The sequence below is a fragment of the Sturnus vulgaris genome, chromosome 2 (genome assembly GCF_052056855.1).
Source record: "Sturnus vulgaris isolate bStuVul1 chromosome 2, bStuVul1.hap1, whole genome shotgun sequence".
In the NCBI taxonomy this organism is placed as follows: domain Eukaryota; kingdom Metazoa; phylum Chordata; class Aves; order Passeriformes; family Sturnidae; genus Sturnus; species Sturnus vulgaris.
This window is the reverse complement of record NC_142244.1, coordinates 70230413-70244530: the sequence shown is the minus strand read 5'-3', so window position 1 is coordinate 70244530 and position 14118 is coordinate 70230413. Positions and strand designations below refer to the sequence as shown.

Genomic DNA, 14118 nt, shown 5'->3' with positions numbered 1-14118 from the left:
ATACAAAAAAAAAAGATATGAACCTAATCCTGATCACTGCTACAAATTAGTACTTTTACTCCCTCAAATATTGCCATAACTTAGTTATTTATTGATCACTGTTGATTAGAGAGCTAATGCAGATCCACAAACTGTCATTTTAATATTTTTGAAGAGTTGTGGTTTTTCAAACAGAGAGGGTGTGTTTGTTTTTTTGCAAGAGAGTATCAGAAATGTTAAGGTGTGTGGCAATACAGGGTTTCAAAACCTATGAAATGTTCAAGGAGGCATCAGAAAAAGGGAAAAAACCCTATATGCAAAACAAAAGTGAAAACTCAAAGATGGCTCAGCACAAATCAAATAAGGATCAGCTTAAAAGCGTGTACAGTTCTGCAAAGAAACAGGTTCCATTTTCCACGTCTTAAGACATTCTAGGTATTATAAACAGAATGTATGCTCAGCAGAAGACTCATAGAAGAATAAAGAGGATCTTGAGTACCTGGCACCTATTCTACTCTCAACAATATCTGCAGTTCAGGAACTGTCACACAGAGAAGAGTACACAGAATCTATGAAGCTTTAAGGTAAAGCTTTTTTATGGTAGCTTTCGATATGGAATACCATCATTTGAGAAGGTGTAAGCTTCACCATCATAGACTTCAACAGAAATAGTTACTGGAATCTTACATTAATTGCCTCATTATGGTACTTGAACATGAGATCAGAATCAAACCACCCTTGAAGCCAACAAGACACTTCTTCTGTGGAACCATTCCCAGATCTTACTGCTTGCTACCAAAGTAATTTTAAAAGACCGACACTTTCTACACAGAAGCATCCATTAAAAAGTACCCGTAAGACTGCTTTAGCTATTTATTTGCTCTACTGTAGCAATAAAGTGAGACATGGAGCAACACAATCCAGAAGTATTAACAGAACATGGTCCAAAACCTGGCCTGAAAGATTAAAGGCAAATTTACAACCCTTTTAATTAGCACACTTGAAATGAATTATCAAAATGAAAACTGCTTAACAGTTCTTAAAAGTTTAATCTCCTTGAAAGGCAAAAAAATCTCTTTTAATTTTAAGAAAAGTAGTTAGGTTTTTTCAAACTAAATAGCTATCAAACTCAAGAAGCCTGTTAAAGTACCCATTGAGGCAGAACATTCTATAGTTTTCATCTTCAATCCACTGGCTTAGCAATTCATCCTCATGTTCAGCCAAATAGATCCCACAGTAATGATACATCCCAGAAGCAAACTGATCACTGTGAATTCCACCAGTCACCATTTGGAATCTAGAAGCCCACTACAAGTAATAACTTGCCAAGTTATCTTCCCCCTGAGAAGAACTCTTTAAAACATATGAAATTTAGGAGCAAAAAAAAAAAAATCTCCGATTATACTAAAACAGAAACAAATCCTACCCACCAGACAAGATGACAGAATACACAGATACGAGGAAGATAGCACAGCATTATTACTTCTGACTTATTTCTAGCTAGACTTGCTTTATTTTGCGGTTTGAAATACTTATGTACATGAAACAGAAAAAAAAAGGCAGAAAATGCATCAGCATATTGTTAAAACTAAGAAGTCACTGAGATTATAAAAAAAGTCTGTGAAGACGTAGCAAGACTGTCAAGGGCAATCAACAAATAAAAACTTTACTCAGAAGTATTAAAGACTGAATCCTCAAATATCTGGAACACCAGAAGCCAGGGTAAAAAACCCAAACCCACCAAACAGTATTATCAGAAGATAACCTGTCTGCACTTTGCTATTTTTAAACCTTCTGCAGCTCACAATTCCAGAAAATTTAACTTTATCTCGATGGTATGATGGTATGTTTTTCATGGTGGAAGGAAACATCCTTCCTTCCGAAACAAATCAGTGGAATTGACTACAATCCATGCCACTTTTGGAAGTTACTCTGTCTAACACAGGTAAGTTTAAGCAAGACTTTCTAAAAATGTGAGTGGACAGTAGTATGCAATACCTATCCAAGGGACAGCACTACCCATAGAGCAGGCTTTTCTTGTGAAGAACACAAGCTAAGTTAACCACCCTACGCAAAAGTAGGCCTGCATGTTTTCTTAATCTTTAAACCTGTAAGAGACTTAGAAAGGACTTTTTGTTCACAAAGCACTAACTATACACCACTTACTATCATTAAGCAACTAAATAAGCCACTTTACTCAAAGGAAAGATTTCTATGCAACGTGCTTTGACTATTTGGACAGTTGAGAGGGTACATGGAGGTCAAAAACCCCAGTCACAGGAAGGCAACCATGTTCCTTTCCTGTGCTCTTACAGGAACTTTAAATTCTTGGGAAAGTAATCATAACAAGTAACAAAGATGCAGGAGAAATAGGATTCTCTTCTTTCTTTCCCAAAAGGTGCTAGAAATCCTCAACTTACCCCACAGGGCAAGTCAACAACCTCCTATGACCTGCATATGGTAACTTCAGCACCTGCAAAACCATGCTGTTTATAAGTCCCATCAACCACTGCATGGCTAAAGCACACAGTAGATTTAAGAGTACAGTAACATTTAAAATGTACCCATGGAAGGTAGAAGATATTAACTCACTTCAACTCTCAGTTACATTTCTCAGCATATTCATGTTTCATATTTTGTTTCACTTAAAAAGAATTTTACTTTAAAGTAAAGTAAGTCATCAGGTACCAACGAATTGGGAGGCCTTGATGCCTTGTTTAACTACCATCTGGTAGGACAGGATTTCCAGGCAATTTGATGTTCCAGTAATAAAACTTGTTTATTTCTTCCCTCCTTGGTTGATGGATGAGAACTATTCTGAAAAAATGAACCTGGGAAATGTGTTCAGTCTTTGTACTATTTCAACTTTGGAAACAAAAAGACAGGAAAAAGTTATTTCGCCAATCTAAGGAATATCCATATTGAATTACTTACAGATAGAATTATACAAAATGGAATAATAAATAATTGGCAAGGAAACTAGCTGTGTTTAGGCATGGTTGCTAAGACAATCTTGTAATTTTTTATTATGAAAAGAAGTCTTCATCTTTCCACACAATTATTAATCTTTTGTATTGTGGCTATCTTGATCAGGAAACAAATTAATTAGTGGAAGTTCAAGAAGTTAACTGTCCATTATTAGGAGATTCCATCATCACTTAGGTGCTTCCTGAATCTTCATGAAGATTCTCAAAACACACAGCCCTTGAATTTTGTTTCCCAATCATTCCACAATATCTGCCAGAAGAAAGCAGAGACAGATCGTTCCCTACATGAACCTCACAGTACATCAAAATAACTGAAGAAGTTTCTCTTTCACAAGGATCTTAGGAAAAGATTCAGTCCTCAGCAATTTGCTGGAATAATCACTCTTTCTGAGCTGGCCAAGGATATCTAGAAATGGACTCATTTGAGAAAAAAAAAAAAACAGATTTTTTTGAGTGTCTTAGGAAAGGAAAAAACACAAAGTTTTTCTGATGCTTCTTCTCGAAATATAGAACCTCGACTAATTTAGGGAATGAGATGAGAGAGAGAAGTGTGGTTTTTTAAAGAAAATACTACAAAGGAAGTTGAGTATATAACAGAAATAGTTAAACCAATTCTCATCATTTCCATTTCTGCACAGGGCAAGGGGGAGCATAAAGGACTGCTTTGCTTTTTCTACACTGTATAGAAGACACTGCACAAAAAAAAAGAAAACTACTGCACTTGAAGAGAGAGTGGATGAGTCACTGGAGCCACAGTCAAATATAGAAGTGCTTCTCTTTCTGTCAAACAAAGCAGTCCTAACAATAATCATAATAATCCTTTTTTTTTTTTAGTGGAACAGATACTGAAATCTGAACCAGAAAGATGGAAAACTGACTTAGTATGACTGAAGCACAAAAATGTTGAATATTCAAGCTTATAATTATTTCAGGGTTTTTTTTGTCAGGTCCCAGGTTGTTTTTTTCCATATCACTCAATCTGTTGGGGCATAAATGCTTATAAATGTATGCATGACTGAGAACTTATCTGAATTTATATTGTATACAAACAGCTCACACACAACTGCAAACCAACTATTGGACTATTTCTTTTCCTGAATTATAACTTTTCAAACTTTCATAAAACATTCATTACACTTGTATGGTTACTATGAATCTTACAGCTTAGAAAGAGCTTTCATGCTTTCATATGAGAGCTAAAAAGCCTAATGCAAACAACCCCATCACCAAAACCCACAAACAAACAAAAAGGCCCCAAGCTTCAAGTTTGGTTTCCCCCACAACAATGCCACTTAATTTTGGATTAATGACACAATATTGAAAACCAAGCAATAATCTCAATTTCACTGTAAACCCTTAATATATGATTGCTTTCATGTCAATGATATTCAACTCTAAGTAGATATAAACAAAGACTTTTAAAAAACGTGGATACCTCAGTCTGACCTTCATGGGCACTGGATTCATGAGTGACACGAATAGCCTAAAATTAAAATATATTTCAATCAGACTTTAAATGACAGACTTTCAGTGTTGTAAGAACCATTTTTGCACTTAATTTTATCAATTGCATAGATGTAATTATTTTTGTTCTGTGCTTTTAATAAATAAGAAAGATAATAAACAAATAATCTCCACCTCCAAGGATCTCAGAAGACCACTATTTCAGTTTCATAACAGACAATTAAGATCAAATATCTGAGAGTTTGTGAGGCACTTTTGCACACAGAAAACACTACAAGCATTTTTTTTATCTATTATTTTGAGCAGAAAAAATAATTTAGATAAAAGCTCTGATCAGTCATTTTATGTCCAATATTTCCATAGAAAATGTCATAAATCTCTGCTGTTTCTGCTTGTTACTACTTCCTTTAATCAGATGTTAACACTCATATTCCTGAGGGCTTCACAATATGCTAGAAGTGAACTCTGATACAAAAATCATCAAAGTTTTCATTTTGAGAGATGACCATCATTATCATCAGGAGCAACAGTACTGTTCTCCATCCACCACTGGCCAGATGTTTCTGCCACATCCTTTCAAACAGCACTAATGATGTGGCTAACCACATTATCAGCTAGTTCATCTCATGGTTTAGGATGGTAGGAGAAGGAGATCGTATTTTGGCCAAATCAGCTCTTTGTGTGCTTCAACTGCTTAAGGCATGGAGATATGACTAGAAGGCACAAATTAAAGGAGGCAGCAAAAGGACTATCCTTTCAGCAACAGACCCAGATCATCTTAAATTGGCTATTAAACTACATCCTGAACCCACAAAAAAAAAAAAAAGAACAGGCACACATTTCTCATGCATTTCAAAATAATTTTAAACTAAGCCAGGGAGAATTAACATGGATGAGAACATTGACAAAATCCATTCTGCTAACTGAGCTATGGGCAGGCAGGAATACTTTAAAATACCAAAGCAGAGCTTCCTTTGTAGCAACTGTCTGATCACAAGCTTACTGTAAAATCAAATTCGTTTAGGTGCTTCACCAAGTCAACCCCCAAGGACAGTACCTGCTCATGCAAGTAATTCTTACACCATTTTAATAAAAATAAAAACACATGATACTAACTTCATAAGTTTCTAGGTATTTGGCCCTCTCTTCAGGAGTCATAGATAATGAATCTTCTAGGAACTTTTTCAGTGAAGAATTAGTTTCTTTAAAAAATTTAAAAAAGACATAATTAGTGTCATGTTTAAATTCCAACTTCATTCACAGCTTACAGAATCCAACAAAAGATCTGAAGATAGAATTGCACCATATTTTTAAGACACAGAAGGCTGACTGCAAGGTTAACTGCAGCCTGCTGCACTTTGCAATATTTCAAGTGCTTTAGTTCATAAATTAGTATAAAATATTATTTTTGTAATTTTAGGTAAAGACACACTGCTTTACCCTTTATGAATGGTTATATTAAAAGAAAATAGTACAAAACATACCCTTCCCTCCATGGCTTCCCACAGTTGAGGAAAAAAAGTGAAAAGCCAACAAAAACCAAACCAAAAAAAATCTTACCAAAGTTCATTTTATCTCTGTTGTTTGCAATAGCATGAATTAGCCCAATTGTTCCACAAGCATTGTTAATGGTCTGCTTCATAAAATACACTGATGATTTGACATCTTGTCCCTTAGCTTTTATCCTCTCTTCTTCTTCTGTTCTGAAGGTTTCATACTAGAAGGAAAGTAAAAGACATTTCACAAATAGTACAAATAGCTACATAATTCAAGACAAAACAACTTCTAAAACACAACAGCTAATTAATGTTGCCACTTCAGATGTTTAACACATGGTCCAACAAGTATATGTAAACTTACCTGAACTGCTCTATACTGTTTCTTAACCCAACGCCTTCACACTTGCAACATCATTTTGAATGTGTTATCTAACCTAACTTCAAAAATAAGTATTTCCTTGATCTCAGCTCATGTCACCAATTCTCTTCAATGCAACTAAAGGCTTTTTAAGGACAGACCTGTCAAAGTGCTATCAAGAAAACCATAATACTTCAGGTGATTAATCATCATGAAGCATTCTTTAAAAATTCCACTCTTACATTTAATTTTTCCCAGGTGTATAAAATAAGATCTATATAACACCCTCAAAACAGGCCCTTCTAAAGCCATGTTCATAAAGCAAACTTTTATTTTCTGTAGCAAAAAGAGAATTTGCCTTGACTGAACAATCTAAAGTACTTGTTTTATAAAGATCGTATTTGACTAAAATCTGTTATATTGCACAATAGTGTTGGTTTTGTGCTTTTTTTTGTTGCTGGTTGCGATTTGTTGGTTCTTTTGCAGGGGGTCTTGTTATGGTTTTTTTGACTGGATTTGTTTGAGGTTTTTGTTTATTTTCTTTCTTTAAATTTTAATTTCAAACAGAAAAATAAATAAATAAATCCACAAATGTTCCAGACAATGCTTTCTCCTTTGCCTCTTTTACTAGGTACTTTTGCAGACAAAAAAAGCATTCTGAAGGAGATGGGCTTTTTATAGAAATATGATGAAAGTAAAGTATGAATGCAGAATGTTATCAAGGAACTCTTCCCGCAAACTCCTGAGAAATTTCCTTTGGGCTCTCTGTACTGTCAGTGACAAACAAAACCAAAAAACCTTCCCAGCATCATATTCCACATTTGCAGACTGTCTCACTGTTCTGAATAGGCTAAGTAATAGCAAGAGCATTATAAATCATTTTAATTTGGTTTATCTACAAGCTAACAAAAAACAGCCTTAATTGAGATAAAAATTTCAGAGTTTAATTGGACAAAAAGTTCAGACTAGAGAGGTGAACAATACAGATGCCATTCATTCCCTCCCAACTAAAATAAAATCCACAGCAAAAATAAATATATAAATGCTGAGAATACCAAAAATATAATTTTAAGCAAGAGTTAGACCAGACCACCTCAAGAGATTCCTCCTAACCTAAGCTATATGCCATAATTTATATTCATATATTCATTTATATCCCATAATTTACATTCATATTCATTCAATAGGCCCAAAATGGCCAACATCCACAATATTCACTTTGTCTACAACCTACTATGCAGACTAAGAAAGGCATTGACCTTTAAAGTGGACAACAATCCTAAAATAATCTGTATGCTAACAAGAGTAGCTTGCCCTAAAAAGCAAGTTCAAAGAAACTGATATACAGGAACCACAAAACAACTGAACTTCCAGAGAGAAGAGACAGACATGTGAAAAAAGTAATTATAAAAGCAGCAGAACTAATAGGTACTTTCATAAAAGTAGACACAGCCAAGAAAAAAATAAATCATTAAATAAAAGTGTAATTTTACAGGCCATTTTGAAAAGGACGCTGAGGAGGGAAAAACTACTCTAGAAATACAAAATAATGCTCAAAGGTGTTGAGAGTTCACATTGACCAACAAAAGCTTCAGAACACTGGGACCTCCCATGAAACATTCATCCTTTACACAGCCAGGTTAAACAGTTGATAGAAACCCTTGTGTCCCTTGTGTTTCAGAAGGATTAACATGCTGAACACTTGACTGGCTCTCAGATTTGACTGATCCATGCAACAGAGCATACGTTGTTTCTCTGGTTTTGTTTGTCATATGTTTCTTTAGGATGAAATCAGATACACCTTCTGGAAAAAGTGCAAGGTGTTCTTTCCCATGGGATAATGCTCCCATAGCATGATCCAAAAAAAGGTTTGCACAAGCAGGGAGTCAAAAGAAAAGTGACAGTCACGAAAGGAGCTCAGACCTGTAGCTCAAACAACCACACACAAATGACAGCACACTGTAAAAAATTCCTTAAAGGTGACAGAAAGCACATTTCCTGAAGACAGGTGAGTTGAAAGTTTGATTAAGCTCAAAACTATCAAGGTGGCTGAAATCAAGCTTGAAAAGTAGTGCCTGCATAGCTGTTTTGGAGAAACGGAGAACACAGAGGTTTACAGGACATACTGTGTAGGAAGACTGACCTGTTATTCCTCTTTATTGTAGAAGTTAAGCTTCCACAGCTAAGTGATTTGTCCTTATATGCTACATATTATTTTTGAGAGGCAGATTAAAAGAATGAATTATGGACAAATTCACTTCAACCTTTTTGGCTGTCCTTATCACAATCATGTAATACTGTTATAAATTGAAAGATCAGTATGAATCACACTATGTAAAAGCATGTGATGACACAAAATAAATACGTTGAAGGTTTATCCAAAGCAAGTTCTTCAAAGTCCAACATAGTGAAAGACAGGGGGAAACTGTCTTTAATCTTAATAATATGTCCCATCTGTCCAAGAAGTGAAAGCGACATCAATACTGATGACTGAACTGAAAGTGGATTGAAGTGGATTGAAATCTGAAGTATTGTCAGTGTAACAGGACAAAAACTTAAAAAGGAATTGCATATTGTCCTACATGCTATTTCTTATTTTCCTTATGCTATTGGAGCTTTCTGCTAAAATTAACAAATTGAGCCATTTCACAGCACTTATTATTAAAAATACCTTAAACTGCCTGTAATAGAAAAGTGTGAGGCTTATTTCTCTGTGCTTCTACATAAGCTTTTCCTACGCTGATTTGAAAAGAAATCAGAAATATACATGCAAGGTTAGCAAAAGAAGGTTCTGAAAGAAGCATTTTCTTGCGTTATTTTTAATGAAGAAGTCTCTTGAATAAAGCTTGAGTCTCATATTGATTCTAATATGACACCAAAGTAAAAGATTCAAACTCATTCCCATTTCACTTATGGCAAAAGCAATTAACTGATTATTAAATAAACATTTACCTTTTCTGTTATTGGAAAGAGAAGTAGTACTGCACATACAGGTCTTGGCACCATGCTAAGCAGTTCTGGTTCCATGCCATAAACATCTACAAATTGCCAGTCAGGATGTATACCCAACTGTTTCAGGAACTGGAAAAGAAAAAAAAAAAGCATAATATTAAACAGGTGCATTCAAACACCTAACTTTTAAGAAGCATAACAGCGTATCCACAACGTGAAATACATTAAAACAGCTCATGCTTTCTAAAATTTAAGGAGAATAGAAGATATACAAGTTTTAATAAATAAGGCTGAATAAATTACACACAAACACACACAAAATTCTCATGTTTTATGCATTTAAATAGTCCTTATGGAAGGAAAGTCGAAACACTCCCAGCACTATTTACTGAAGCATTAAAGCATTTCAACCATTTAAAAAGTGTTCTGTCACAAAACAGAAGATCACTGAATATTCACATTAACTAGAAATCATCAAGCCATCAGTCAGAGCACATATGAACAAACTCATGGTATTATTTGACTCCATGGCTTCAGAATACCTGGCACCAGTGCCCATATTGGAGCTCCTACAAGCAAAAAGACATTAGGAGCAAAACCACACAAGATACACATTTTAGTAGGTGTACCTTTTACAAGAAAAATCCCTTCGAACTATGATGGAGTAATATATTTTGAAGATTGGATGCTCACTTTTAAATTGGATATTCTTCTTGTACTCAAGTAAACTGGGCATCACAACAACAGTTGCAGAGTTAATAACTACAGAGATGATCTGAGACAATTTGAAATCTCATTGTCAGCCTGAAAGAACCTAACTGAATTCAGGAACTGTTGTTACTATACAGACACACAGGCCATTCACAATTACATGAAAAAACTAATTGTATACTGTGGCATATATAGATCTTTGAATGAACATGGGGAAAAGGGGAAGTGTTAAATGACAAAACAGAAGACAGTGTATTTTGAACTTCTAACTTTCTACATTGTGAAGACAACTACCACTTTGTGAACAGCAAAAAATAAAACAATTCAAAAGAGAAGGGACTACATGTATGGCTGCATTAGAATATTAGTTGTACTTCTAGTACTTTTCTTATTAAACCAGCAATTAATCTATCATTTTTGTTGCAGGAAAAGTAACACAACTGAAAAAAATCCATTTTCCATTCCAATATAATTTGATATTTTGCAAAATTACATGAAATAAAGTTACAAATGCCCAAAAATAAAAAACAACACTCACGCAGAAAAAGACCCCACAAACCAGAAAAGACAATGATAAAGGATCCAATTAAGTTACTGGACAAATAAATGATTTAGTCTTGTCCTTTTTACACCTCTGGGGAAAAAAAAACACCAAGCAACCAACTAACAAAAATAAAGCCAACCCCTTCAAACCCCAAGTCAACAAAATACTAACTAAATCCAAGAATGGCTTAGTCAAACTCCTTAATTAAGAATTTAATGGAACTAAAACTCCATGGATACAGGGCACCTTCCATTATTCATGTTGCCATACCACCTAGAAACTTCACAATCTGAGGAACTTTAACTTCCAGCAAACAATGAGAGTGACAAGGAAAAATGATGGGCAGCACTACAGAGAACAGCAAGAGCCTAGGCTTAGGATGACAAGCAGTGATCTTAACACACAACCAGACTAACAACTCTACTGTAGAATTATAAACCAAAAATAAAATACTAAGGATAGACCCAAAATAGGCAAAGAAGATATCTCTCCATGTGTCAAGAGGGTTTCATTCAGGTCTGGGGAAAAAAGGATAGAAATATCCTTTTGAAAATTATTATATAGGTTTAAAAATTGTGCAGCATTAAGTCCCTGTGTAAGAGAGAGTGACAAATGGGTAACAGATGAACAATAGATGGCAAGATGGGAAGACAAAGTGATTCCTGTTTTAGGACAGCAGGAAGTTCAGTATGCTTTTTAGACAGCATCACTGTCTAAAAAGGTAAGAGATCTCTACTGTTGTCCTTTCCAATTATTTAGGGATTATCAAAGCAATTTTATTCTACAAATACTATAAAGAACAGTTGGGGCTCTGCAGGCCATTTCACACATTTTCAGCTCTTCACTTTCTCTTAACTTATTGATACTATGTAAGCAAGAGAATATAAAATAGCAGCTTCATATTTCTCTAGATCTGCACAAGAGAGTATCAGATTTTTTTAAAGACACTGATTATCACACAGCTGACAATTCTTAATTTATAGGTCTTTGAGCTTTTACCTTAGAATATAAGAAAAAAAAAAAACTTGGCTAAATTACAGAAGTCTTAGAGGAGCTCAGGAAGAACAACAACAGCAGCACAACACCCCCACCCCCATCTCTAGCTAGTATTTTCACATTTTCACAACTTTATTTTTACAGATTATTGTCCTAGTTTTAGTTGTCTCTTTGCTTCTTGTCTTAAAAGACCTTGCTGAAAAACACTTCCTGTTTTTTCACTGGTCCATCTAACCAGTAGACAAAAAGCCACTTTAGAAACTATTTTACATCCCTAACCCTTATTTGCACTTGCTATGAATTTGTCTTTTTTGCCCCAATATTCCAGAAGGCCCTTCTTTCTCACCTGACTACCACTGTTTTTAACTAGCTAAGGGAGAGCACAGAGAAGATGGAGACAGACTCATCTCAGCAAACAGTAAAACGAGAAACGAGGCTGAAATACACGGAAATTTGAACTCGATAAGAAAGGCGTTTAAAAATAAATCTAAAAAATAACGAACATAGTAAAACACTAGCACTAACTCTCCAGGAGACTGTGGAGTTTGTGTCTTGAGAAATTCTGAACCTGACAGGTTGCTGAGCAACTTATTCTGAACAGAGCCTGGTTGGTCTGCAGAACTCAAAAGCCCCTTCCAACCTACCTCATTCTATTCTAAATGATCACAAATTGTAAATCTGTATGTCTAAATATTGGTTAATAGCAAAAACATTACAATAGGCACTTCTAGGCACTTTACCTATGCAGCATGTGGTTTAAGCTACTCTGTTTTCATTGCTGGTACCACTACTTCAGCCTACTAACTGTTAGGCATTGAAAAAATGGACAGAGCAGTTATCTTTAATGAGTTTAGAATTCTACTTCTGCCAACACAGTTACAGAGCCAGTAGGAAGATTTGATTTATGGTTTATGGAAAAAGGTTTATGGAAAAAGGGTAAGTGGGACAAGACAACTTAAAGGTGAAATCTATTATAAACTTATGTACTAAGTGTACAATTGAAATATTGTCTAAGCAGCAACGTGCTTTTCTACTGTGTCACTTGCATGTAAAAACCAAGCGAGGACAAAAACTGAAACAAAACAGAGTTTGAAATTCAAGTGCAATTAAAGTTAGACAGCATTTGCAAATAGTTCAGGAATGTCACATTTAAAATACTAAGGCATTATACTCAAGACCTGGATTTTTCCACATTTTACTGTGGTATTTATATAAAACCATGAAAACATAAAACTGGCAAAATGCACAAACATTTCCAGACTCTCAGATGCAGAAGTCAAGAGAGCTTCTGTGGGAAGAACCAACTGTTGCCATCGTCTTCTAAGCACAAATGTAAACCAAACACCCACAGCATCTACATTTTATTGTACTTCTGCTGAATGCATTAAAGCCTCTCTATATCACAACAAAATGACAGTTAAGACTTTCCTCTGCAAAAATGAAGTGCTCCTATGGATTTAGGAAACTGGAAGGACAACATGTAAATAAACCAATTAAGACAATCAATATTTTCTAACTTTTACATTAAAGCACAAGAATTTTTGGCACTTTATTGAATTGAAGGTAATTTTTCCCCTTAATAGTAGTAAGACATTGAGTAAAATGTAACTGATTGAATTATCATCAAGAAAGGGGAAATTATTTGTTTCTTAAAGTATCCAATTCTTATTAATCTATATTAAAAATATAAATGCACAATATTTTGCTTTTAATTCTTTACATATCATTTCTAGTAGCATGTAACAAAACCAAGTCTATTTCAAAAGTGAAATTCCTTTCTAGAAATAAAGGAACCACCCAAACAATATTTTATTGTTGGAGCATTGTAAAGATATATTTCTTCATTCTTTCATCATGACATTTCGTAATTACAATGAAGGAATAATTTTTCAGTACATTTTGGAGACAGCGTCATTTCAGTTATATTTAGCAGCTGCAAAAACTTTAGTTCTGTACAGCAGGTCAAAAGGCATACCAGGAGTAGAGATAGTTTAAACTTACATAAGCTACCTTATTCTTCTTTACCAACTACTCCTCACTTAAGAATGGCCACAGTATGATCTTGTTCAAACAAGAGATGATCAATTTTAACAGACTTCCTTGGGAAAAAATCAAAATTTATTACAAATTCTTTAATATCCTCAAGTTCTGTACTTTGGGACACCATAATAAAGTTCAAAGAATACAGCCCATCACAATTTTTTTTTCAAAATATGAGAAAACTTACATCTACAAAATTCTTATCCTTCCAGCTCCATTCATTACTTTATGGTGTCTAAATGAGCAACACTGACTCACAGTTAGTGTTCCTTTTCTTCAAAATGAGAGGTATATATTTTTCACATATCCATAAAGCAGTTTTGAAATTTAACACTCAGTATGCCCAGGCACTGCTGTACATATTCAAATAGGGCATCCCACAGGCAGCAATGCAAAAAAAAGCACTCAGAAATCTGGATAAACCAGCTGACCCAGGCTTCCTCCCAAACCAGTGAGCAAGAGCTTTAAAATGCTTTCAGCAGAGTCCTGACATGTTGATACTGTTTTACTCTGTGAAAAACACTTAACAGAGCTGTTTCCATGATCTAAGAAGTTACTCATAACAGGGACGAGCTGGATCAATCCATT

The 14118-nt window shown here is 34.8% G+C and overlaps 1 protein-coding gene across 3 annotated transcripts in view; it reads right to left on the bottom strand.

Annotated features, from left to right (window-relative positions):
• UCHL3 (ubiquitin C-terminal hydrolase L3) overlaps nucleotides 1-14118 on the bottom strand; it is a 40832-nt gene that overhangs the window by 21400 nt on the left and 5314 nt on the right. For all 3 annotated transcript variants that reach the window (XM_014870965.2, XM_088159754.1, XM_014870966.2), the window contains 4 exons: nucleotides 9240-9368; nucleotides 5991-6147; nucleotides 5547-5632; nucleotides 4402-4449 (listed from right to left, as the gene is read on the bottom strand). In XM_014870965.2, coding sequence (XP_014726451.1) covers nucleotides 4402-4449; nucleotides 5547-5632; nucleotides 5991-6147; nucleotides 9240-9368 — 420 coding nt within the window. The remainder of the gene's footprint in view (nucleotides 1-4401; nucleotides 4450-5546; nucleotides 5633-5990; nucleotides 6148-9239; nucleotides 9369-14118) is intronic.